General features: G+C 36.2%; 1 protein-coding gene across 6 annotated transcripts in view; it reads right to left on the reverse strand.

Annotated features, from left to right (window-relative positions):
* LOC150102202 (ral GTPase-activating protein subunit alpha-1) overlaps positions 1–26591 on the reverse strand; it is an 800562-nt gene that overhangs the window by 667119 nt on the left and 106852 nt on the right. For all 6 annotated transcript variants that reach the window (XM_090398990.1, XM_090398987.1, XM_090398991.1 and 3 more), the window contains exon 6: positions 17951–18066. In XM_090398990.1, coding sequence (XP_090255116.1) covers positions 17951–18066 — 116 coding nt within the window. The remainder of the gene's footprint in view (positions 1–17950; positions 18067–26591) is intronic.

The following is a 26591-nucleotide window of genomic DNA, read 5'->3' on the forward strand; positions in this document are numbered from 1 at the left end:
GAGTCAAGGACTCATCAAGGGAGGCTCTAAATTACCCAACCCAACTATCATACCTTCCCTTAAATTCATTTACACTAGATACACTCACTACCCCTAAGGGCAAATTATTCCACATACTCACTGCTCTCTGAGAGAAAAACCTAGCTCTTACCCCTTTCTTGACTGAGAACAACCTTAACTTCCACAGATGCCCCCGTGTTCTCTCTCTGCCTTCCATATAACGAAAAATTTCATCATTTGAAATGCTATAACACCCATTCAAACGTTTATAGACCTCTATCATATCACCTCTCTTTCTCCTGTTAACCAGAGTCTGTAATCCACATACTCACAATCTGCCCTCATAATCTAAATCCCATAATCCAGATATAATCTTTGTAACTCTTCTTTCCATCCTTTCCACAGCTTCTTTATCCCCTTGAAACCCGGGAGACCAAATCTGCACACAGTAATCCAAGTATGGTCTTATCAAAGCCTTATAAAGAGGCAATATTACTTCCTTATCCTTACATGTCAAGGTTCGCTTCAGCATAGAAATTATCCTCTGAGTTGTATTTGCAACTTTTGCTATGTGACCTATGAACTTTAAATTCTTATCCACCAATACACCAAGATCCCTTGCCCCTTCAGTTTCTTGTAGCATAACCCCACTAATATAATATGCTGCTGGATCTCTAATTACGCCAAAGTGCATAACTTTACACTTACTAACATTAAACTGAGAGCCATTTTCATTTGCCCAGATTTCCAGTCTATTCAAATCATTTTGTAATTGCTGAATATCAGTAGCATTCCTGATTACCCTACCTATCTTCGCATCATCAGCAAACAATTGCAAATCTGATGATAGACCCTGCTTGAAGTCATTAATGTATAGATTGAACAATAATGGCCCAAGGACTGAACCCTGAGATACACCACTTAAATCTGGTAGATTCACACCTGCTGTATACCACTTTTTGATATCTGTCTGTTAACCATCCCCTGATCCAAGTCAATAGATTATATTCCAATCCCATATTCTCCAGTTTACGCAACAGCCTATCGTCTGGTATCCTATCAAATGCCTTAGAAAAATCCAACATTATCATAGTGTATCCATTTCCTTTATCCAACTTGGCCGTAACATTGTTATAAAATATGAGCAAATTGCTAAAACATGACCTTCCTTTAGTAAACCCATGCTGTTCCCTGCAGAGTATAGAATGATTGTCTACCCATTTCTGTATGCGAGTTCTTACTAACTTCTCTAAAATCTGCACTACCACACCAGAAATACTAATAGGTCGATAGTTAGACACATCACTTTTTGCACCACCCTTGTGTAATGGAACTAAATTGCATTCCTTCCATTCCTGTGGTATACAAATGTGTGAAAGGCCTAGTCAATTCAGCTGAACATTCCTTAAACAAACGGGCAGATATTCCATCTGTTCCTATTGACAAATTCTTATCCAGGTTATGCAAAAGCTCTTCGACCTCATTTTCATGAACCTCTAACTCTTCATCCAACATAGCAATAGCACTGTGCACCATACTACTTACCCTGGTTGATATATCTTAGCAAAGTGAGCACTCATTAACTGAACAATCTCCTTAGCTTCCGACACTTGTGTACTATCTGCATTCAATAAAGTTATTCTTCCACATTCATTCTTTCTTTTGCTTGCAGCATAACGATAAAATTCTTTTGGATTGCCTTTAGCTTGCATGGCCAATTTCTTTTCATACTCCGTTTTAGCTTTTCTCACAATACTTGTTACTTTTCTGGCATGAGTGTTATATATTTCATAACTCCTCTCACTCTTATTCTCACGATACTCATTCCACATCATCATCTTCTTCTTATGGATTTCTAGCTTAATAAGGCTGCATATCCATTTCACACCCAACCTATTTGCTCTTCAAACACTAGGGATACATCCAGATACCGCCTTATTCAAGCACTTTTTCAAAGATTCCCATGCATTGCTGACATTTTTTCCATTCAGTAACTGATACCATGGGACCAAAGATAATATTCTTCTAAGTTGATCATAATTTCCAGCTTTGTAATTCAGCATGTAGCCTGATTTAATCGGAATTTCAATACAAGTAGATACTTCCCAAGAAAGAACAGCATGATCACTATCACCAATTGGTGGTAAAATAGCTATATTCTTGACAGAGATCCCTTTTGATGCTATGAGCAAATCCAACACTCTTTAATCTCAAGTTCCTTCTTTCACATGCTGCTTGAGAAAGTTATCCCGCAACAGTTCAATAAATTCGTGTTCTTTCTGATCATGAGATTTCTCTTCTACCCAATCAATGTTTGCTGCTTGAGAAAGTTATCCCACAACAGTTCAATAAATTCCTGTTCTTTCTGCTCATGAGATTTCTCTTCTACCCAATCAATGTTTGGAAAATTAAAGTCACCCATAATGATCATTTGCTTGGTACCCATAAGGCTAAATTGGCGATGCATTTCTTTGTCCCCTGCAACTGAGCTGCCAGGTCTATAGCAACACCTCACCATATATTTCATTCTGCTAACATCCACTTCACACCAAATAGACTCAAACTCATCGCTACATGGGACATTGTTACCATCATTGTTTTCTTGTATTTCTACCCTAACTGGACTTAAGTCATCTGATATCATTAGTAGCACTCCTCCTCCTCTTCAATCTCGTCTGTCATTCCTAAAAATAGTATATCCGTTACACTCGATCCCACTTACCATCTCCAATTCTGACAGCAAGGTTTCACTAATGCCAGCAATCTTAGGCCACATCTTATTCAATAAACCAACAAACTCAAACCCTTCGTTGCTAATGCTCCTGGCATTTGTGTATAGACATAATAAATTACGACCTAGCCTATTCTAATAATTAGATATGCAATGTATTTGGTCTTGTTCTGGAATTTTCTCTTTTCCCTCCCCAGACATATTTAAAAGGTCCGAACCCAAAGCATATTTTTCCACTCCTACACCACATACATAACCATGTTCAAAGGCATTTATATCTTTATCACGCTTGTATACCATAGCTGAACTTTCACACACATTTTTCCCATTCCTCCCTTGATGTTCTAGTTTCCCTGACTTTCTGCATTAAGTCTCATACCAAGAATAATTTCTCCAGGCTTCTGATGCCAAATGAATTCAAGTGCAGGCCATCATTCTTATACAAATCTTTTCTGCCATCAAACACACCCCACACGTCTAAAAACTCGCATCCATATCTTCTACACAGCCTGCACCTGAAATCATTTGCTATCATCGCCCTCCTTAACTCAGTACTATCATATCTAGGTAGTAATCGTACAATTTTTACTCTCTCACATTTCTTTCTCGCTTCATCCAACAGACCTTTCATATCTTCTCTCATACTATGTTTGTCACCACTTAAATTATTAGTACCCACCAGCACTACCATTTCTTTTACATTTCTTTTTTGGTTTTCAATTACATTTGTCACATTTGTAATTTTTTCTCCCAGGAAACTAGAAGTGGCGACTCCCTCGGCAAGCGCAAATTTTAAAATTGAATCACCATACTTCTTTTTTCTTAGATATTAACTGACTTACCTTGTGGTTATTAATATTTTGATTACCAAGTTTAGTATTTTCCTGCCTGTTCTTGTTCTCATCCTTTTTCTTATCCTGTCGAAGTTTAAACAAACGTTTTCCAATTCCCTGGTGGATTTCCTAATAATTTCTTTCAACTGAGCTATTTTGTCAGCATATCCTCAGATAAATTATTATCATCACTGCAGCAGTGTTTTTGTTAAGGACAGACTATATGGGAGACAAGATTATGGCCTAGAGACTGGAAGAAGTCTGTTTTCATGTTGCTACATAACAAGGTAGATATGAAGTATTGCAAGAACTATTAGTTTAATCTCTCATGCAAGCAAGATTTTATTAAAGATTATTTTAAACAGGACTGAAGCCAAAGTTGTTGAGGCAGAGATGCCTGAGAAGCAAGCAGGTTTTAGAAAAGGTAACGGTACCAGATATCAGACCTTTTGCCTTACACAGGTCATAGAAAAATATAAATAATTTATTTAAATTAAGGGGATATTAAATCCCACATTGTTTTAAAACCGAATAAGAAACTCAAAGATTAGAATCAGAGAGTTTCATACTGAATATAGTATAGTAAACTATAAAAGTATCGGCGACTACTAGCATGAGCTAATGCACATAGTCCAAGTACATAGTACAAACTCAGGCAACTTGCAACTTCGCCGAAATGAAGCCTATTGGCTCTTTATATTTAAATAAAGAATTTAGTCTCCTAACACACTATCTTAATAGTGATAAGAGATTTTAATGCCAAAATTGGGAAGTTCACCCCAGGCATGGAGGATGTTATGGGCAGGTTCGGAGTTGATAACAGAAATGAAAGAAGTGAAAGAATTTTAGAATTTTGTAAAGCAAATAATCTATTTATCTGTAACACCCTTTTTTTCCATAGACCTTCCCACAAATACACATGGACCTCACCAGATGGTACAACAAAGAACTGTATTGATTACATTCTAATCAAACGCAGTTGGAAATCATCAGTGCAAAATGTTAGAACTTTAAAAACTCCAGACTTCGACACTGACCATGAACTGCTATCAGCAAAAATTAAACTAAAATTCAAGTATCGTAAATCACGAGCTCCTATCAACAAGGTGGACCTGTCAAAACTGAAAGAGAAATCTATGCAAGATAATTATCAGACACTAATAGGAAATGAGTTTAGAAGATTATCCTATGACAATATAGAAAATACATGGAATCAAGGTAAAAACATTGTTACAAGTACTGCAAGAAACATATTTGGTACAACATCAAGACCAAATCATGAATGGATAACCCCTGAAATTCTAAATACTTTAGAAGAAAAAAGAACAGCAAAGCATATATTAAATATAAAAAATACAGAAGAAAATAAACAACATTATAAGAATCTTAAAAACAAAATTGATAAAATGTGCATATCTGCCAAAAATAACTGGTTGGAGGAAAAAGCAAAACTGTGCAAAGAAGCTAATAAAAGAAATGATAATAAAACGGTACACAAAATTATCAAAGAATTAACTAAGATCTATAAAGATAAACCATTAACAATGAAAGATAAAAACAATCTAGAAACTGGATCAATACAAAATATTAAAATAATTTGGAAGGACTACTATCAAACATTATTTCAAAAAGAACAGGGGGAGGAAAGTATAACAGAAAAGATGATATAAAGGCACCACCCATAACTCCAGCAGAAATTATAAATGCAATAAACCAAATGAAACTTTCAAAAGCTATGGGTAAAGATGAAATATCTATAGAACTATGGAAATATGGTGGCAAGGAAGCCATTAATTTCTTAATGAATTTATTTAATCAAATTCTTTATACTGGAGTAATTCCAACTGACTGGAAAACAGGAATTATTATACCAATTCAGAAAAAAGGAGACAAAAGAATATGTGAAAATTACAGACCCATAACACTCTTAAGTCATAGTTATAAACTATTCATTCGAATTATACAAAAGAGAACACAGGTGCTTACAGAAAAAATCATAGAGGAAAACCAAGCAGGATTCAGGCCACATAGATCCACTATAGACCATATCTTCACCATTAATAATATAGCAGAAAATATTGAAAATACAACCTGCCCATATACTGTTGTTTTATAGATTTTAAGCAAGCCTTTGATTCAGTTAATAGAAACAAATTGATTACTATCCTGAAAAACGTAAATATGGATTCTGATATTTTAACATTTATTACAAATTATTATGGAGACACCAAAGCTTTTGTTAAAACAAACAACATTAAAACCGAGAATTTCGGAGTCGAGAAAGGTGTAATGCAGGGATGCCATCTCTCACCTCAACTCTTTATCCTCTTCATAGAAGTCTGTAAAACCATTGCCGATGAACCAAGTGTAAAAATCAATGGTACCAACATTAATCACATAAAATACACAGATGATATCATTATTTTAGCAGATTCTAAAACACAGCTAGAAAAAGCTATTAATATTTTAAATGACTCTTGTAAAACTTATGGTATGAAACTAAATCTTCATAAAACAAAAATAATGAAGATAGGTAGAGAAGAAGAAAATATTGCTATAAATCTTGAAAATCACCTGCTGGAACAAGTTAATAAATATGTTTATCTTGGCAGTCTTATATCTAGTAACCTTAACAATATGGAAACAGTAAAACACAGGCTAAGCCTAGGTTGGACCAACATGAATAAACTAAACAAAATATGGAAAAATAAAAAAAATCCCAACGAGTCTAAAATTAAAATTATATAAAACAATTATTATCCCAACGGCTACTTATGCTTCAGAAGCCTGGAGATTAACTCAACAATCAATCAAGAAACTTCAAGCATTTGAAATGAAATGCCTCAGAAATATTAATAACACCCACTGGATGCAAAACAAGACTAATGATCAAGTCAGAACAGATTTAGACTTCCCACATAATATAATAGACACAATCATTAAGCGTCAACTGAGATGGTTTGGTCATATTCAGAGAATGGTCCCTCATAGACTCCCATATTTAGATCTGAATGGATATATCGGAAGAAAAAGACCTAGAGGTAAACCAAGAAGTTGGATAAAGTTACTGAAAGAACATTCACATATACCCAGCTATGGAGTCATGATTGAGATGGCTAAAGATCGCGATAAGTGGAGAACCAACCTTTCTCCTTGGTGGACTCAACCCGTTACCAATCGGATGAGATGAGATGAACACGCTATCAGGTTGATAGCCAACTTGTCCAGGGAGCAAGAAGCCACAGTAAGAACAGGTGTTAAATTAACAAGGGAGATATGAAGTATTGCAAGGACTATTAGTTTAATCTCTCATGCAAGCAAGATTTTATTAAAGATTATTTTAAACAGGACTGAAGCCAAAGTTGAGGCAGAGATGCCTGAGAAGCAAGCAGGTTTTAGGAAAGGTAACAGAACCAGATATCAAACCTTTTGTCTTACACAGGTCATAGAAAAATATAAAGAAATTAGTCTCTGTCTTCCCCCCTGATAATGTGTTTCTTAGACTACTCTAAAGCATTTGACTGTGTTCAGCATGTGAAACTGTGGGAAGTAATGAAAAGAATGGGTTTTCCTCAACACACTATCAGGTTGATAGCCAACTTGTCCAGGGAGCAAGAAGCCACAGTAAGAACAGGTGTTAAATTAACTGATTGGCTTCAGGTTGGAAAGGGACTTAGGCAAGAATGTTGACTTTCTCCTCACTTGTTTAGAAGATATGCTGAGGACATCATGCATGTAGCACTAGATGAGCATGAAACAGGAATTAGGATAGGTGGGAAACTGATCAGTAATCTGAGGTATGCTAATGATGCAGTACTCCTTTGTAATGACAAGGAAGAACTAAGATAAATCCTTGATAAGTTAATGAGATCAGTAAGAATAGGGGACTTCAGCTCAATCTTAGCAAGACAAAGATTATGGTTTTCAAAGAAAATACAGACAGGTGTAAAATTTGATGCAGTAGAATTTTTTCCTTAACTTTGCTTCGACTTTTACAGGTCACGAAAATTGTATAAGGATATTGTAATTTAACACTGTGATTGCAAATTTTTGTATATAGCTTATATACAATACGAGTTTTGTATATAAGGTATATGTTGCCACTGTAGTTGTAATAATTTTGTGATTGAAAAACGATGCAAATATATGCTGAAACTGTATGAATGTTAAACTGTATATTTCAAGGGCAATGCCTTAGAAGGCGGCCCAGCATTTGATGTGGTTCTGATTTAAGAGAAATAGCTTAGAAACTTTGTTTGTACAATGTAAAGTGCTTTCAATTATGTTCTAGTTTAACAAAATGCAAGTCTCAAGGACAGTGCAACAAAAGGCGGCGAATATCTAAGGAGGCCCAGCAGTTAGTAAATAAGATTGTTTTTGTGTGTTCTGTGGGAAACAGAAGTAATCGACAACTTTGAAGGTCACATCCCCTTTTGCATGGAAATATTAGGGGTTCTCAACCCTTAATCCATGGGCTGTAGGAGAAGTATAAGAAATCATTGGGGGGCAAATCAAAGGAGGCAGTCTCCTCTCATAGAGTCTTGATCCAGAATCGTGGACGACGGTTAGAAGTCCGGAGGGAAGCAGTGGGTGCCGTGAGGCATTGAAGGGGAAGAGAAGTCGGACCAGCATGCCTTGCCAGTAAGATAGTCTGCCATGTGCATCGGACGTCGAAAGCCGTCGACTGACCTAGAAAGCATCGGTATAATATGCTTCGAGACCCAGGAGTCCTCCACAATGTGATGCCGCTAAAGGAAAGAAGCCCGCACGAATGTTGGGGCCCAGGACGGAAAAAGCAGTCAGTGGAACCAGTAAAGAGATAAAAGAGCCAGTTAAGATATATGTGTCAGAGAAGAACTGTGAGTAAAATTTTGTGTGTTTGTTTAACATTACAGAAGATAGACTGATAGTCCATGGGACAATAACAAAGTTCAATTGTGATTGTATGTTCTGAACTAAGAAGCTGAGGATTAATTTGTATAATTTAGATAAGTGAAACTTGTTAGTTTCACTTATCTAGTTCCGACTTCTCTTCCCCAGAAGAAGGAAGAGAACAGGATAATATTGATTTTTATAATCAGCTATAAAACATATATAATAAAATAAATAAAAATGATTACATAATTTTAGCAGGAGACTTAAATGCAAGAATTGGAAACACGAAAATTAATAATAATATAGGAATACATGGAGAACACACTCTAAACAGAAATGGTAAAAAATTGATTGACTTTGTAGTTTATAATAACCTAAAAATAATGAATTCCTTCTATAAACATAAAGACATGCATAAATATACTTGGGCAGCAAGAGGATGGAAATCAATATTAGATTACTTCATATTAAATGAAAAGACATCAAAATTTTCACTAGATGTTAGAGTTCACAAAGGATATAAAATAAGCAGTGACCACTTTCTTGTTAAAATAAAATTAAGATTACCACCTAAATGGCTACAAGTAACAAGAACAAAAATTGAAACATTTGTTTATAAAACTAGACTATTGAATGACACAAATGTACAATGGCTATATGAACAAAGAATTAACCAGTATCTAAATAAAATAAAACAAAATGAAGAAATAGAAATAGAATGGCTTAATATAAAAACGATACTAAATGCAGCAGCAAATGAAAGCTTAGGAAAGACCAAAAAATTCAATAAAAGAAAAAAACTGAAGATCTGGGATGATACAATCAAAGAAATAATCAAAAAGCAAAAAGAAGCCTATCACAAATGGTTAAGCAGAAAAAGATTAGAAGATGAAATAGAATATAAAAGAATAAGAGCCATAGCTAAAAGAGAAGTCAGAAAAAGACAGAGAATCAAGGAATAAATTTGTTTCTAATTTAGAACGTGATCTATATAAAATAAGAACCAATGTATATAAGATTTTGAAACACCTAAATGCAGATACCAAAGAAAACATAAAATTAAACACTGAATTGAAATTAGAAGAATTTCTAAATTACTACACAGAACTGTGGACAGACAAATATTTTAAAAAAGACAACTGGCAAACAATTAACGAAAATGAAAAGGAAATAACTGAAGAAGAATTAGAAATCAGCCTGAAAGAAACAAGAAATGGAAAATCACCTGGAGAAGATAAGCTAGGTTCAGAACTATATAAATACGCAGGAACAAGATTCAAAGGAAGACTCTTATTATTTTTAAATAAAATTTACTCAACTGGTATCCCCCCAATAGAATGGAAAAGAGCAATTGTGATTCATATCTTTAAGAAAGGTAATAGAGATGACCCTAAAAACTATAGAGGTATCAGTATACTAAATTCATGTTACAAAATATACAGCAGAATCTTAAATAACAAACTAATGAAATATTCCGAAAAATTTATTCTAGAGGTACAAAATGGATTTAGAAAAGGAAGATCATGTATAGACCGAGCCTTCTGCCTAAAATTAATGATAGAGAAAAGAAGAGAATATAATTTAGAAACACATATTGCATTTATTGACTTTGAAAAAGCATTTGACAAAGTTAAAAGAAACATTATTTAACATATTAAAAGAAAGACAAATACCAAATAATATCCTAAAAGCTATCACAAGTATATATGAAAATAATCAAATACAAATAAGATTAAATCATGAGCTATCATATACAAGAGAGATAAACCAAGGGGTCCGACAGGGATATCCCCTCTCAGCAACTCTTTTTAATATCTACTTAAATGAAATAATAATAAAATGGAGTAAAAATTTACATCAAGGAATTAAACTTTCACCTACAGTTAACTTAAACACTCTCCTCTTTGCAGACGACCAAATAATAATTATAAATTCTGAAGATAACTTACAGAAAGCTATTTTAAATCTAAATGAGATATCCAAAGATTATGGTATGATAATATCAACGGAAAAATCAAAAACTATGGCCTTTAAAGGACAAGATCCAGCAAGAACTAAAATAGTATTAGATAACAAGATCTTAGAACAGGTGAATTCATTTAACTATCTAGGATGTATGATCACTTATGAAAATGAAAAAGATATAAACATAAAAATTGCAAAATATTTAAAAATAACAGGAGTAATTAACTCTATATTTAAACCAAACCTAGTTCAAAAACAAACCAGGCTAAAAGTATATAATACATTAGCCCTACCGGTCTTAATGTATGGAAGCGAAATCTGGACAATAAAATAAAAAGACAAACAAAGATTAACAACAGCAGAAATGAAGTTTATGAGAAAAACTGCAAAGTATACCCTATTTGATCACAAAAGAAAAGAAGATATTATGAAAGAATTAAACCAAGAACCAGTAATAGAAAAAATTAAAAAATATAAACATAGATGGATGGAACACGTTCAAAGAATGAAAACAGAAAGATTACCAAATCAAGCCTTAAAGTACAAGCCATTAGGAAAAAGAAAACCAGGACATCCTCTTAAACGATTCAACGATGACTTCTAAGGCCGGAACAGGCCATACTAGGCCTAAATCCTTGATACGTATGATGATGATGATGAAACTTGTTAGTTGAAATATATATTGCATGAACATATTAGTATTGAGATGAGAACATAGATTTCTGTATGATAGTATTGTTATTATAGTATGATAGTATAATATAGAAAGGCTCTCAAGGTATTAGAAATTAGATAACCTGTAGTAATCTAAGGTAAAGAGTAAAAGCGTAACAATGGAGTAAAGAGAACATAAAGTAAATAATAGCATAATATTACAAAGGAGCCAACAGACATTACGTTTACACAGGGAAGCTCCTGAGAAACAAATGTACCTTAATGGAGAAAGAACTGAGGAAGTCAGCAAGTTGGAGTACCTGGGATCCATTATTAATGTGAAGAATTGTTGTTGAGAAGATGTCAGAAGATTAGGAATGAATAAAACAACAGTCAGAGATGTTCAAAGTTTTTTAGTGTTTTCCACCTGTATTTTGAAGATAAGGTGCAACACCTTTTGACTACTTCTATGTGATACAATATGAATTCTGCATTAATTCAACCTTTGTATCTGGGTCTGGTTCTCAAGGATGAGACCTCAATAAAGGTCGAAACTGTTCTGGGTAGTGACTCATCCCATAATGCTTAGCATTATACACATCTGAAAAGGGTGTTTGCTTTGAATTATGGGATACTAAGGCAAGTGATGTGAAGTCATTCGCATCCATATACAAGTAACACAATTATAAAGATACTTCACTTGCAAACATTTTGCTTACACTTGTAGAATTAAACCAAGAATATAATTTCTTGGCATCTATAATTTAACAGTCAGAGACCTGTCTAAAATCTGGAGGGATGGATCTATTTCCACAGAAACAAAGTTGAGGATTTTAAATGTAGCTGCTTTTCCAACAGCAACTTATGGATGTGAGACTTGGAAAGTCTGATAGGAAAAGGGCATCTGCTTTAGTGTTACAAAAGGCTGTTGAGGATATCATATACTGAAAGGTGAACAATGGGTGCTAGAAAGAATCAGAAGAACTTTAAAGCTCCACAAGAATATTGACAGGAGGCAGTTGAAATACTTTGAGCACATTGAAAGGATGGAAGGAGGACTTCTCAAAACAGTAACAGAAGGTAAAGTTCCTGGAAAAAGAGGAAGGGGTAGACCATCAATCATATGGATGGATGGATGGTATGTCTTGAATGAATGATCTTCAGAGTTGAAGCCTCCAGAAGAATATATACAACAGAACCACATGGCATGGACTGGTGTGGCACATCACCAAGCATCTGAGTGACCACACGGCATCTGATGATGTCCAGTGAATAGCTGGATGAAGCTAAGGTAACTCCAATGCCAAGGATTACATTTTCATAAGCTCTCTTCTGAATTCAAAACTCTCCAAGTATCTATATATATGTATATTTGGCTACCAAACAATGTTCTTTAATATCTCCTATTTCTGTTTATTTTGCATTGCCAAAATGAAGACTTTTAGAATCTTTGATAAAAAGAGAAAATTTTGCTTTCCTTAAATAAAACTGTCAAATTTTTAAGTAGAGAGCCAAAATGTTTCAATTTGAAATGGAGGGTATATATATCAGAAAAGTAAAAAAATATTTTGGAAGCTATTGAAAAAGTTTAGAAATTGAGGAAAGAGTAATGTAAAAGGAATCAGAGATGATAAAAGTGATATAAAAACTGATGACAAAAGTATTCTAGATGTCTGGAGTAATTACTTTGAAAGGTTGCTAAATGAAACAAAGTGACAGTATGCTTGTAGAAAACATTCAACAGAAAAGGAATCAGGAATATATGTCAATACCAGAAGTAGAAAACGTCACCCTGAAATGCGAAAAGGCAGCTGGAATAGTGATATTTGACCAGAAATGCTCAAATATGGAGGTACAAATGTTTTACAGTGCCTGCCTGCATTGCATAATTCAGAAGGCCTGGTAAGAGGGTTGAATTCCAGTTGAATGGAGTAGAGCTATCATAGTACCCATTTATAAAAAAAAGAAATAACACTGAATGAGAGAATTACAGAGGAATTTTGATACTGAGTGTTCCTAGTAAGATTTCTATGAACATACTTGAGAAACAGCTAAGAAAAACTTTGGAAGGGAAGCTTGGAGAAAAACAATCTGGATTCATATCAAATAGAGGTTGTCAGGATCAGCTTTTCACTTTAAAATAGTGGATACTAATGGAAATATAACAAGTATTTGCATTTAAGTTTTATAGATATTAATAATTCACATGACAAGGTTTCAAGAGTACAGCTGTTCAAAATGCTCCAGTTATAAGGCTTAAATGGGACATTATATCAAGCAGCATTTAGTCTACATCTGAGTTGTAAATAACAATTAAAGGAATTACAGGAAGGTGGTTTGATGTTAAATCAAGAGTGCGAGAAGGATGCACATTATCTCCACTATTATTCATCATCTATATGGATAACATTAGTAAGGAAAGTGATATCATACTGATATCAAAATGAGAAATGTTAATCTCAGCTCTTTACTTTATGTAGATGATGTTAGGTTATACTCCTAAATAAAACCAGGACAGGTAGGATTACCTGACTAAATTGAATAACTGCTGTAATAAATTTGGTATGAAAATTAGCACTAAAAAGACAAAGACAACAAAAATAGGAAGCAATGTTAAAAACATCAACTGCATTCTGAATGGAGAACCTATAGAAAAGTAAAAGACTGCAGCTATTTAGGTACAATTTTTAGTGAAGATAGAAAATTAAGTTTGGAAATAGATAGAGAGCAGAATTAGCAAAGCTGATATGGAAGGAAGTGAACTAAATAAATTTATATGGAATAAGAGAGAAATTAGTAAACTAAACTAACTATATACAAAATAATGCTTAAAACAATTTTAACTTATAGATTTGAGAGCTGGGTTAGAAATAAAACACTTGCAGCAGAAGAGCAATGAGCAGCTACATTTTCATCATACCCCCCCCCCTCATTAAGAGACTCTAACCCATCCTAAGGGATGGATGAAAAGGGAAAGAAGATCTATCTTACTTTTGTGTAGTGTCATGTAGCTTGTGTCCTGTGCATATGTGTTTTCCTCATGATGATCACGAAACAGAGGTTGAAATGTCGTGTTATTTTCATAATTATAAGTAATTACTCCAAAGTGTGTTTTTGTCTCCACAAGTTCTTCACAATGAATGCTGACCATCATTTAACCTTAAAAGAATATCCTAGAATAAGATTTGAACTCAGGTTTTTCCAACCCAAAGGCATTGCTCAAATCAACTAAAAGAGAATCTACAATTAAACCATTCCTGATTTTGGAATAATTAACAAATTACTAAATGAAACCATGTCTAGAGGCTTAAATGCTGTGAGGACATCATATTGGAGGCTTAATGGATTGTATACAACACTCAGAAAGGATTAAAACAGAATTTAATACCTCCTATATATTTCATCTCAGTAAATGAGACATCTTCAGGGATTACAAAAAACTAACGTTTTTTGTAATCAAAAACATCAAAAACAAATAACACACAATACTAAGCCCAACTATGTGGGTAACACTAAAGTCCTATTTAGGTGGAGCACCCTCTAAGGGCAGTTGTAGGTGGCCTGGAATGTAAAGTGGGACCTCTGGTGATAAGCATTTCCCAAATCTCAGGAAGCTTAATGCAACTATATTTGTTGAGATTTGGTTGATTCCTGAGAGCTGCTGCTGATTCTAAGAATAGTCTCTCTTTTTTGAATTTGCTGTGGTGGAGCATGGTGGTTTTTTTCCATGAGATCCTGTAGGTTGTATCCAAGACATGGTCAGCCAAGCCTGACTGACCATAGTTGTATTTGCAGATGTATGACTTATGTCCCTCCAGGTGGATAGTGGCTGATCTGCCTGTCTGTCCAAAGTACGCAGGTTTACATGAACAGGCTACTTTATAGACTCTAGGTACTGAGAGAGGAGGGAGCTGATCTTTTGTAGAGTGGATAAGGGAAGCAAGTTTGCAGTGAGGCTTAAATGCTGTGTGTAGGTTGTACTGTTTTTTAAAATCTTGGCTATTTTTTCGGATGTGCCACGGATGTAGGGTATGGTGATGGCATTTCTAAACTCTTTCTGAAGAGAAGACCGAGGAGAGGGGGAGGACCTGATTATTTTTTAATACTGCAATCACTGTAGCCATTGGAGAGGAAAGTGTTGTGTATGTGGTCAAGCTCAGTTGTAAGGTCGGTTCCACTGGAACAAAGATTGTGAGCTCTCTTGGTAAGAGTTTTAATAATGCCATATTGTTGAGCGGGTGGTGGTGGGAGAGTTTGTGAATGTATCTGCCTGTGTGTTTGGAAAGTTTGAAACAGTGAAGGAAAGTGTACCATTGGGAAGGCGTGTAACTAAGGTGTCTAGGAACGGTAAACAATTGTTCTTTTCCTTTTCCATTGTGAACTGGATTCTTGGATGTAGGCTATTGAGGTGACTGAGGAAAGAGTCGAATGTGTCTGGGCCATGAGGCCAAATAGAGAACACATCGTCTACATATCTTAGCCAGATAGAAGGTTTGAGAGGGGCTGAGTTTATGGCTCGTTTTTCAAATTCTTCCATATAAAAATTGGCAAGAGGGGGGAGAACCATGGCAGTTCACTCTATCTGCTTGTAGATTTTGTTCTTCCAAGAAAATTAACCAGAATTGATGGCAAAGGAAAAGAGATCTAAGATGTCAGAAGGAAAAACGTTTTTTAAGAGTGTTAACATATCAATTAAGGGAATATTGGTAAACAATGAGGAGAGGTCAAAGCTTACTAACATGTCTGTGTTATTTAAGGTTAGATTTTCTACGAGGGTTTTAAAATGGGTAGAGCGTTTTATATTGGATGTGGAAAGTCCAGTTCGGGGGGGTCAGAGAGATGGCAAGCTGTTTTGACAGCTTGTAGCAAGGTGCGTTAGTGGCATCTACTATAGGTCTTAGTGGGGAATTAGGTTTATGGATTTTTGGTAAACTGTATATTCGGGGGGACGGGAATGGAAAGGTTTGAGCTTTTTTGCGATTTCCGGGGACCAGGAAGACACTTTTTAAAGTAAATTTTTTAATTTTTTAACTTGTGTTTTTGTAGGGTCGAAAAACTTGTGTTTTTCTAGCAGGGTGTAGGTAGAGCGATCTCGGAGGATAATCCCCATTTCCCGATTGTATTCCATGGTATTAAGAACGACAGTGGCATTACCCTCATCTGCTCTGGTGATGACAATACTTTTTTTTTTCTTTTTGTAATTTCATGAGAGCAGTGCATTGGGTGGACGATAAATTAATTTTTGGAGGCGGAGACTGGGTGAGGATGTTGGCGACGTCAAGTCTGATGTTATTTGCTAACTCCAGCGCTAAGCGACAAATACCGCGTTCAACATTGTACGTCACATCAAGCACTGGCACTTCTTTAGGAGCGATCGCGAAATTGTGGCCAAGGCTCAGGGCACTGATGGCATCATCACTGAGGCTTTTGGATGATAAGTTCACTACTTACTGTCTGGAGTGGTTGAATTTGTGGTTGCGGTTTGGCTTTAACCACGTTGTTAAATTTCTTGTTATGTTCCCTCCTCTCCCCCTCTTGCCAATTTTTATATGAAAGAATTTGAAAAACAAGCCATAGACTCAACCCCCCTCTCAAACCTTCTATCTGGCTAAGATATGTAGACGATGTGTTCTCTATTTGGCCTCATGGCCCAGACACATTCGACTCTTTCCTCAGTCACCTCAATAGCCTACATCCAAGAATCCAGTTTATAATGGAAAAGGAAAAGAACAATTGTTTACCCTTCCTAGACACCTTAGTTACACATCTTCCCAATGGTACACTTTCCTTCACTGTATATAGAAAACCCACACACACAAGCAGATACATTCACAAACTCTCCCGTCACCACCCTGCTCAACAATATGCATTATTAAAACTCTTATCAAGAGAGCCCACAATCTTTGTTCCAGTGGAACTGCCCTTACAACTGAGCTTGACCACATACACAACAACACTTTCCTCTCCAATGGCTACAGTGATCGCAGTATTAAAAAAATAATCAGGTCCTCCTCCTCTCCTCGGTCTTCTCTTCAGATAGAGTTTAGAAATGCCATCACCATACCCTACATCCGTGGCACATCCGAAAAAATAGCCAAGATTTTAAAAAAGTACAACCTACACACAGCATTTAAGCCCCACTGCAAACTTGCTTCCCTTATCCGCTCTACAAAAGATCAGCTCCCTCTTCTCTCAGTACCTGGAGTCTATAAAGTACCCTGTTCATGTAAACTGGCATACTTTGGACAGACAGGCAGATCAGCCACTATCCATCTGGAGGAACATAAGTCATACATCCGCAAACACAACTATGTCAGTCAGGCTTGGCTGACCATGTCTTAGATACAACCCACAGGATCTCATGGGAAAAAACCACCATGCTCCACCACAGCAAATTCAAAAAAGAGAGACTATTCTTAGAATCAGCAGCAGCTCTCAGGAATCAACCAAATCTCAACAAATATAGTTGCATTAAGCTTCCTAAGATTTGGGAAACGCTTATCACTAGAGGTCCCGCTTTACATTCCAGGCCACCTACAACTGCCCTTAGAGGGTGCTCCACCTAAATAGGACTTTAGTGTAACCCACATTGTTGGGCTTAGTATTGTGTGTTATTTGTTTTTGATGTTACATTAGTTTTTTTGTAATCCCTGAAGATGCCTCATTTACTGAGATGAAATATATAGGAAGTATTAAATTCTGTTTTAATCCTTTCTGAGTGCTGTATACAATCCATTAAGCCTCTAATATGATACTAAATGAAAATAAAGTGCATATTAATTCCAACTGTGATTCAAAGCAGTTATATTTTTTGACAGTCATTAAGGTGTAATCCATTGCATTTTCTGAAAGACATGATCATCAATGTTTGCATGCAACAATAAAATATTACCTGTGACACCATAAATTCCATTAAACAATCTAGGAAAATTATAGTTATATCTTCTGGTTGTTGCTCTCCACTCTGTGGTGGCAGAATGGGTGATATATCTCCTGGACATACTGGACCTGTGAACAATAATTATTTATTTAAAATGTAAGTATGAATATCAGTTGTATTAAAAAAAAAATGTATGAATTCCATTATTAAAATTGAAATTAAGGAAAGAGTAGACTGCTTTTGATATGATACAGTCAAATCAGATTATATATTTCACCTGAATCTCAATGAATAAAAAAAATGCATATTATATCACATTCCTCTTAATCTATTAGGTAAATGGCTGGTCACAGCCAAGTAACTTGACTTTTACTGTCAACTCCCACTACAGTGAATTATATTCTTATTTCTTGTTTTTGCAAGAGCCAAAATGCTGCAAAATCACCTTTGGTAGGAAAAATATAAACCCAGATCTTTCTGACAAACATCATAATTTTTATAACTGCTAAAATCCTACAATTATCAATTTCATGCAAAAAACTAAATGTTTTTTAGTTTTACATAAATCTTACATAAAAAAATAGATCTCACATAAAAAATCATACGTATGCAACTACAATGCAGTGTTGAATTATCTTTTTGTTTTAACATTTTTTGTTGATAACTCAAATGGTAATTCGAATGAAAAATCATAATGTTTCAAATCATGCTATAGTCTATCAAACAACCTATATAATATAGCCTCACACTACACTACAAATGAATCTGCTAAAAATAAAATAATTTTAATTAATTATTCAAATTCTGTTGAAATAATAAGTGCAGTATATTGAAATTTACTGAAATTCCAATGCAGTATAATATAATGAAATTATATTATACTGTATAATATTTGAAAAAATCAAGGAATATAAAAATAATGTACCAAATCCAGAAGTTTATGAACAGACTATATTCTCCAAATCCTTAGCCATGCCTCCAGAAATATAAATTAATAATCTGATACTGCTAGTTTGGGCATCACTTATGCAATGGCACCTTATATTTGTTCCACACATGTGCAATGATACCAGTGCTAATATCAACAAACAATATTCCACTTAAAAATTCAGGAGTAAATCTGTTAAATTATCAATATCATATATATATATATATATACCACACATACGTACATGAGGGGGAGGGGGTACTGCAAAGTTCTGATAAACACCTAGAACAAAAATGATATTAAAGCAAATAATATAACCACAAGAAATAACATATCTTAAACCTTTTAACCCTCATGTTTCATCAAATTGTAATAATTTGTTCTTTTTCATTTAGGATATATAAGAAGATATGCCAGGGACTTCGAAGACACAGCGGTGCAGGTCGTCATCAATTTTTCATGCTGCAAGAAAAGTCCACAACTGAGATTCACCAAACTTTATGAGAGGCTTTAGGGGGACTGTGCTCCAGCATACCCAACAGTTGCCAGATGGGTGGCCAAGTTTAAAACTGGGCATCCTGAGACAACAGATGTTCCTAGATCAGGAAGACTTTTCACAGTGATCACACCTGAAAACATCAATGCAGTGCATGTCATAATCCTTGATGATAGATGAATACGAGCCAGAAACATTGCAAAGACTGGGAATATCCAGGGAATGAATTGGGATCATTATCCACCAATATCTGGACATGCAGAAGCACTCAGAAATGTGGATCCCCAAATGTTTGAATGCAAACCAAAAAAGAGAATGTGTGCTGTCATCTCAAGGGATATTGGGTCATTTTGAGAAATCAGGTGCAAATTTTTCATCTCGTATTATGACTGTTGGTGAAACATGGCTTCATCACTATGACACAGAGACCAAACAACAGTCAATGGAGTGGAGACACAAAGGTTATCCATGGCCAAAAAAGTTCTGAACCCAAAAGTCAGCAAGGAAGGTTCTTGCCATTGTCTTTGGGGATATCGATGACGTAATCCTTACAAAGTACCTCAAAAAAAAAAAAAAGTGTCACTGTTATAGCAGAAGCAGTTTATTCAACAGTTCTGAAGGAATTAAAGGAAGTACTGAAGGGAAAAAAGGAAATATACCATGGGAAACTGAGCAGAGGTGTGCTTTTGCAGGCCAATGCACCTACTCACACTGCTCATGAAACCCAACAGATATACACAATTTGCGCTTTCAATGTCTGCCTCACTCACCCATCCTATTTGCCAAACCTTGCTCCATCTAACTATTTCCCATTCCCAAATTTAAAGAAATACTTTAAAGGAACAAAATTTACCACGGGTGAAATCATGTCTGCAGCTGAGGACTGGTTTATGCAACAAGGGAAAGACTTTTTTTCTCAGAGGATTTCAAATGATGCGGCAGCATTGTAATAAGTGTATTGGCACTTCATGAGGAATATGTAGAATAATGTGTAAGTTACATATTGTTGTAACTTACACAGTAACCCTCTGTGTGTAACCCTCTAATCTCTAATACTTAGAGATTAGAGGGTCTGTTGACAAGGATTTTGATGATACCATATTGTTGAGAAAGGGGATGATGGAAAATTTATGTATCTATCTGTGTGAATGAGTTTTCTGTCAATGAAAAGAAGGGTGTCATTGGGTAAATGTGTGATTAGAGTATTTTAAAAAAGACAAGCTGTTAGCTGTTGTAATTATCTTTTTCTATAGTGAAGATTCTAGGATGTTGACTGGTTTTATGATCCCACCAAGTATCAGAGAAAAACATTAAAACGGCTTCTAAAAAATGTCACATCCTGGCCTCCTGAAGTTGTTAAAAAAACTCAAACCATTTAGTTTTTCCCGCCTCCCAGATAAATGGATTGCAAAAATTCATAAACCCATTTACCCTCTGTGTCCCATAGTAGACACTACTGACTCCCCCCTCCTTTAAATTAGCCAAATAATAGATAAATCTTTAATTCAACTTACTGGGCACACTTATTATATTAAAAAATTCCACACATTTAGAATCCTAAATCCAAAATTTAGTTTTAAACAATAATGATATCATGGTGAGCTTTGATGTCACCTTCTTATTCACAAATATTCACCTCTGTGAAGCTAAATTTATTGAAAAAATGCTCCCTCCCCCAGACATTATTGATCTCCAATTCTACTATTCCTACTGATTACTTCTCTTGGAAGGGCACCTTATATAAATGGATATAGGGTACTTCCATGGGCTCCTCCTCCTCTCTGGCCAATTTCAATATGGAGCATTTTGAAAAACCTGCATTTGATAGTGTCATTCTCAAACCTTCTATTTAGTTAAAATATACTAATGATGTGTTCTCTATTTGGCCACATGACTCAGACACATTAGACTCTTTCTTACTTCACCTCAACAGTTAGCACCCCAGAATCCAGTTCACTGCAAAAAAGAAAAAAAAAAGGAAAAAAAAAAAAAAGAAAATAACAGCTTGCCTTTTTTTAGATACTCTAATCACACATCTACCTGATGGCACCTTTTCTGTTGCAGTTTACAGAAAACCCAACCAAACAGGTAGATACATGCATAAACTTTTCCCATTATCCCCCTTCTCGACAATATGGTTATCAAAGTGATACAGATACAGTGTAGAGGGTGCAAAGGAGAGTGTTAAAGATTATATCAGGATTGTGAAATGTAGATTAAAGAGAGAGAGAGATTGAGATGCTAGCTGAAATGAGAAAGAGTGGTGATGCGATAAGGACCTACAAACTTTTGAGAGGTCATACAAGATACCAGTAGATGGAATTTTTCATTTTATGGAAGGTGGAGAAAGTACTAGAGGGAATCCATGGAAGTTGAGAATGAATGCAGTCAAGAAAGAGGTTAGGGATAGATTTTTTTCTCAGAGTAGTGCAAAACTGGAATGCAAGGTTGTGAATACAAATAGCAGGAATGAATTCGAGAGAAGATATAAAGTGGTGCAAGTGATATGTGGCCTCCCTTGATGAGTCCCTGACTCCTTGGAAGTCTCTTATTACTATTAAGTTTAAACAATATTTAAAAACAGGAGTTCTCTGTGATGTTGATGTGGGTTTAGTAAATAAACTTAACACATAAGGCACTACTTAAGAGTCAAACCCAGATAACTGGAAGAGACTTCCATATAGCCTGAAAAGGAAACAGAAAAATCTACACTGAGTTTTTGACCTAATTCCCTTCCTTAACTTCAAGTGGTGTAGCCTGTGATAATTAATGAAGGACAAATGATTGGCAATCTGAAACCAAGCTAATCGAACTGTATTCAGTACTGGCTTACACCAAAACAAAATGATTGCACAACATGAAATTTCATGTCAAATGGGACATGGCATGATTAACCACCTAACCAGCTGCATGGATCAAATATATCAAAAATATACACTTTGTATCCATATCATTTATTTTATAATATACAACAGTTATACAGACTTTAATAGACACTTTGCATCAATGCGATAATGGACATACATACACATCCAGGCTAGTACAGTGGTTAAACACGCCATGTCCCATTTGACATGAAATTTGATGAGTCAGGGTGAATATTGAAACGTCAGCTACTGAAACAAATTCTCAACATCAGCAGAACTGAACTGAAGAGATGTATAATGGCCGCTAGAGGGCCAGACAGTCAGTCGTATTTTCAGGGAGCTCCCGAAAGCTAAGTATAATTTTGAATGAAAATTAGAATATAGGTTAAAATCATAATGTAATATTGTCTAATTTTGGTAGCTTGTTGTGTCTGAGTGATTTCGGTGTGAATTCCGTTATTTAATTCAGTATTTAACGATACGTTTCATAGATTTGAATATGGCGGCAATGCGACGTAAGATAATGGCGTCCAAAAATACAACGCCATTGTTCAAAAACTATAATGTGAGAGAATTTGTCCAATGTGATGTGTGTGGAATGTATGCATTCCCGAACGAGGCTGGAGTTTGGATTGAAAGTGATAGTGGTGGGAGAATGTGCAGAAAGTGTAAGCAAAGTGAGGAGTTGAGGTATGTGTCAGGTTGCGAGACAGTTATGGTTGAAGAAAGCCAGATTGAGAGTGAAAATAGTGGCTTGATAGGGAATTGCGATGTACAAGATGGCAATGAGAGCGGTGATCTAAGAAATTGTGAGAGCAACTATACAGAAAGAGAAAATGGTTTGAATGATAAAAAAATGAGGAATTATTTGTAGGAAGTGAGATCGCTAGGCTGCGCACAGTGATACAAAATGCGCAGCTGCAATTAGAGCACCTGCAAAACTCTTTCCAGAATGATTCGGCTAACGTAAACAAACAGCGTAAGAGTGGGAGAGTTTCTGAAATGAAGGAAAGAGTGTTGTATGGTGACTCATTATTAAGAGGAGTGATAGATGGGAGTGTAACTAAATCGTACTTACCGGGCACGAAATTTAAGGATGTAAGTGAGAGTATTAGAGTGCAAAAACAGAGGGTGAAAGAATTAATAATTGTGGCGGGTACGAATGAATTGAAAGGTGATAAATTTTTTATGAGAGAGGACTTGAAAGTATTGTTAAAGGTAGCGAAAGAAAAGAGTGACAGAGTTAAAATGGTGAGTCTGTTGCCACAGTATGACAGAGAGGAGTTTAGAAGGAGGGCCATAATCGCAAATGACATTACGCACAGGTTATGCAGACAGTGCGGTGTGGAATTCGTGGACGTGTAGAATGAGTTTGATGGGCGAAAGGACTTATACAAGTTGGATGGCCTGCATTTGAATGGACTTGGTGTGCGGAGACTGGAAAAAGTGTTGCTGAATGAAGTGAAAATGGATGTGCAGAACCAGGGAAAGTAAAACTACCAAGAAGAGTGGATATGCAAACGTCAGTGAGACAGTTGAGTGTAAAAATGTATATAATGTACACGAGCCAGCACTAAGGACAAAAAATGGGAATGGGACATTTAGAATAACGCATCAAGATAGGGGTGGGACAAAGGGATCACTGCATTTCATGTATACTAATGCCAGGAGTATTAGAAACAAGAAGGAAGAATTTTTGGCCTTGATTGGCTCTTCCTTGCCACAGGTTATTGGCATTAGTGAAACATGGCTGATGGAAGATGATATAGTTAGTGGGATAGAATGTGTAGGTTATAGTGTGTTTAGGAGGGACAGAGAGAATAAAATGGGGGGAGGGGTATTATTGATGATAGCTGATGAACTGCAGCCAAGGAGAATTGAAGTTGTATTGCAGGATAGTGAAAGGAGCTCATTTGAGGCTATTTGGTGCGAGATTGAGACTGGCAGAATAAAATATACAGTTGAGTGCTGCTATAGACCAGGTGATGGAATAGATGATGGAGATAGTATGCATAAACAAATTGATGAAATGAGTGGAGGGAGGGTAATTATTATGGGGGATTTCAACTATGGTAACATTGATTGGAAGGAGGAGAGGACACATGTGAGGAAGGAAATGGATTTTATTCAATTATTAAGGGATAACTATCTGAGACAGCATGTAACTGAAAATACTAGGGGTGCGAGAGTGCTTGACCTGGTAATAGCATCTCACAATTTGACTGTAATGAATATGACCATGTTGCCACCTATTGGTGAGAGTGATCAAAGGTGTGGAATTTTGGATTAAGTCTGGCTAAAGGTGTGGAATTTTGGATTAAGACAGAGTATATGTGGAATTACCGTGCTGGCAAGTTCGACAAGCTTAGGAGATTGCTTGGATCAGTGCCATGGCATGTACAACTGCAAGGGCTGGCCGTCGATAGAGCATGGGAAGTGGTCAAGGAGCATTTACAGGAGGTTATGGCTGATTGTATACCTAGGTCCGAATAGTAAAACAAGTAGGGGTTAAATGGATGAATAACACCATTAAACTTGAGCTGCAAAAAAAGAAACAACTATGGAGGGAATTTAAAGAAAGGGGTGACCTGCAGGCACACGAACGGTATAAAGTGCAGGCCAGAAGGGTAACGAGTGTGGTAAAAACAGCAAAAGCCAATTATGAAAGGAAACTAGCTATGCAAGCAAAAGAGAATCCCAAACAGTTATTTCAATATGCTGCAAGCAAGAAAAAAACTGTACATGGCAAAATGAGCTTAAGGAATGACGATGGTAAGGCAGTCACTGAACCAGTCAATATAGTGGAGTTACTGAGCGGGCACTTTGCAAAAGTATATCATCCAGGTGGTGACAGTGAAAAAATGAAGGAACCATTAGTTTATACGGGAATTGTGATGAATGAAGTGAAGGTGAATAGTCTATTACAGAACCTTAATGTGAATACATCTGTGGGATTGGATGGTATACCGACACGGGTCTTGCGTGAAGCAGCTAAGGAATTATCAGTGCCCCTTGACCATGTTGTTTAATCTGAGTCTCGGGTCTGGTTTAGTCCCGAAGGCGTGGAAAGAGGGGAAAATAGTTTCATTGCATAAAGGAGGATCCAAGACTATGGTGGCAAATTACCGACCGATCAGCATATCAGGAGTTGTTGTCAAGGTCTTGGAGAAAGTAGTCAAGGGAAAAATACAGGAATGGATGGATGAAAATGGGATACTGTACAGGGGACAGCATGGCTTTGTGAAGGGTAGATCATGCCTCAGTAACTTGCTCAAGTTTTATAGCAGGGTGACGGCTGAACTGGATAAGGGAAATGGGTTTACAGTGATACTGCTGGACCTGGCAAAGGCGTTTGACAGGATACCACATGGAATTCTAATCCGTAAACTACAACATATGGGAATGGATATAGGGTTGGTGAGATGGATAGGTGGGTGGTTGATGGAGAGATATCAAAGAGTAGTTTATTCAGGAGTAGAGTCCAAAAGACGGCCCGTGACTAGTGGTGTGCCGCAGGGTTCTGTTCTTGGACCACTGCTGTTTAATCTGTTCATTAACGATATAGGGATCTAAGTGGAACAGTTCATTTGTTCGCTGATGATGCAAAGTTGGGTAGGACGATAGTGAATGCAGAAGATGTCAAAATCTTGCAGGATGACTTAGATAGATTGGAGTTCTGGGCTAAGGAGAATGGATGTCAATTTAATGTGGCAAAATGTAAGGTTATGCATTTTGGGGTGAAAAGATTAGCAGCAGTATACCACATTGGTGGAGCTGTACTCCAAGAGATTAATGAGGCCAGGGACTTGGGAGTGTTGGTGGATAGGGAGATGAAGTTCAGGGGGCACATTGCAAAAATAGCTAAATCAGCTCATCAACTCACTTGGTTGTTAAAAAATACCTTGAGGAGCAGAGACAAGTAAGTTATTGTACCTCTGTACCGAGCCCTGATAAGACCTCATCTCGACTACTGTGCCCAGATTTGGTCACCTCGGTTCCTTCTTGATGGGGAGGAGGTGGAGAGGATCCAGAGGCGCATGACTAAGATGATAGCAGGTCTATGGAATGAACCATATGAGAACAGGTTGAAGATTTGTGGGTTGCAGAAACTGGTTGATAGGCGGAAGAGGGGAGATATGATTGAGACATTCAAATTGCTAAAAGGATTCTATAGGATTAATTCAGAGGATATTTTTGAGATCAGGACTGGTGGTGGGAGAACTAGGGGACACCTATGGAAGCTGTGCAAGAGTGTGGTTAGCAGGGGTGTTAGAGCTCGGTTCTTTACTTTTAGAGTGGTAAATGAGTGGAATAAGCTGTCAGAGTCTGTTGTGGGTGCTATGACAGTGAGCGAGTTCAAGG

The sequence above is a fragment of the Typopeltis vanoorti genome, chromosome 10 (assembly GCF_054136105.1).
Source record: "Typopeltis vanoorti isolate ZY-2024b chromosome 10, IOZ_Tvanoo_1.0, whole genome shotgun sequence".
In the NCBI taxonomy this organism is placed as follows: Eukaryota; Metazoa; Arthropoda; class Arachnida; order Uropygi; family Thelyphonidae; genus Typopeltis; species Typopeltis vanoorti.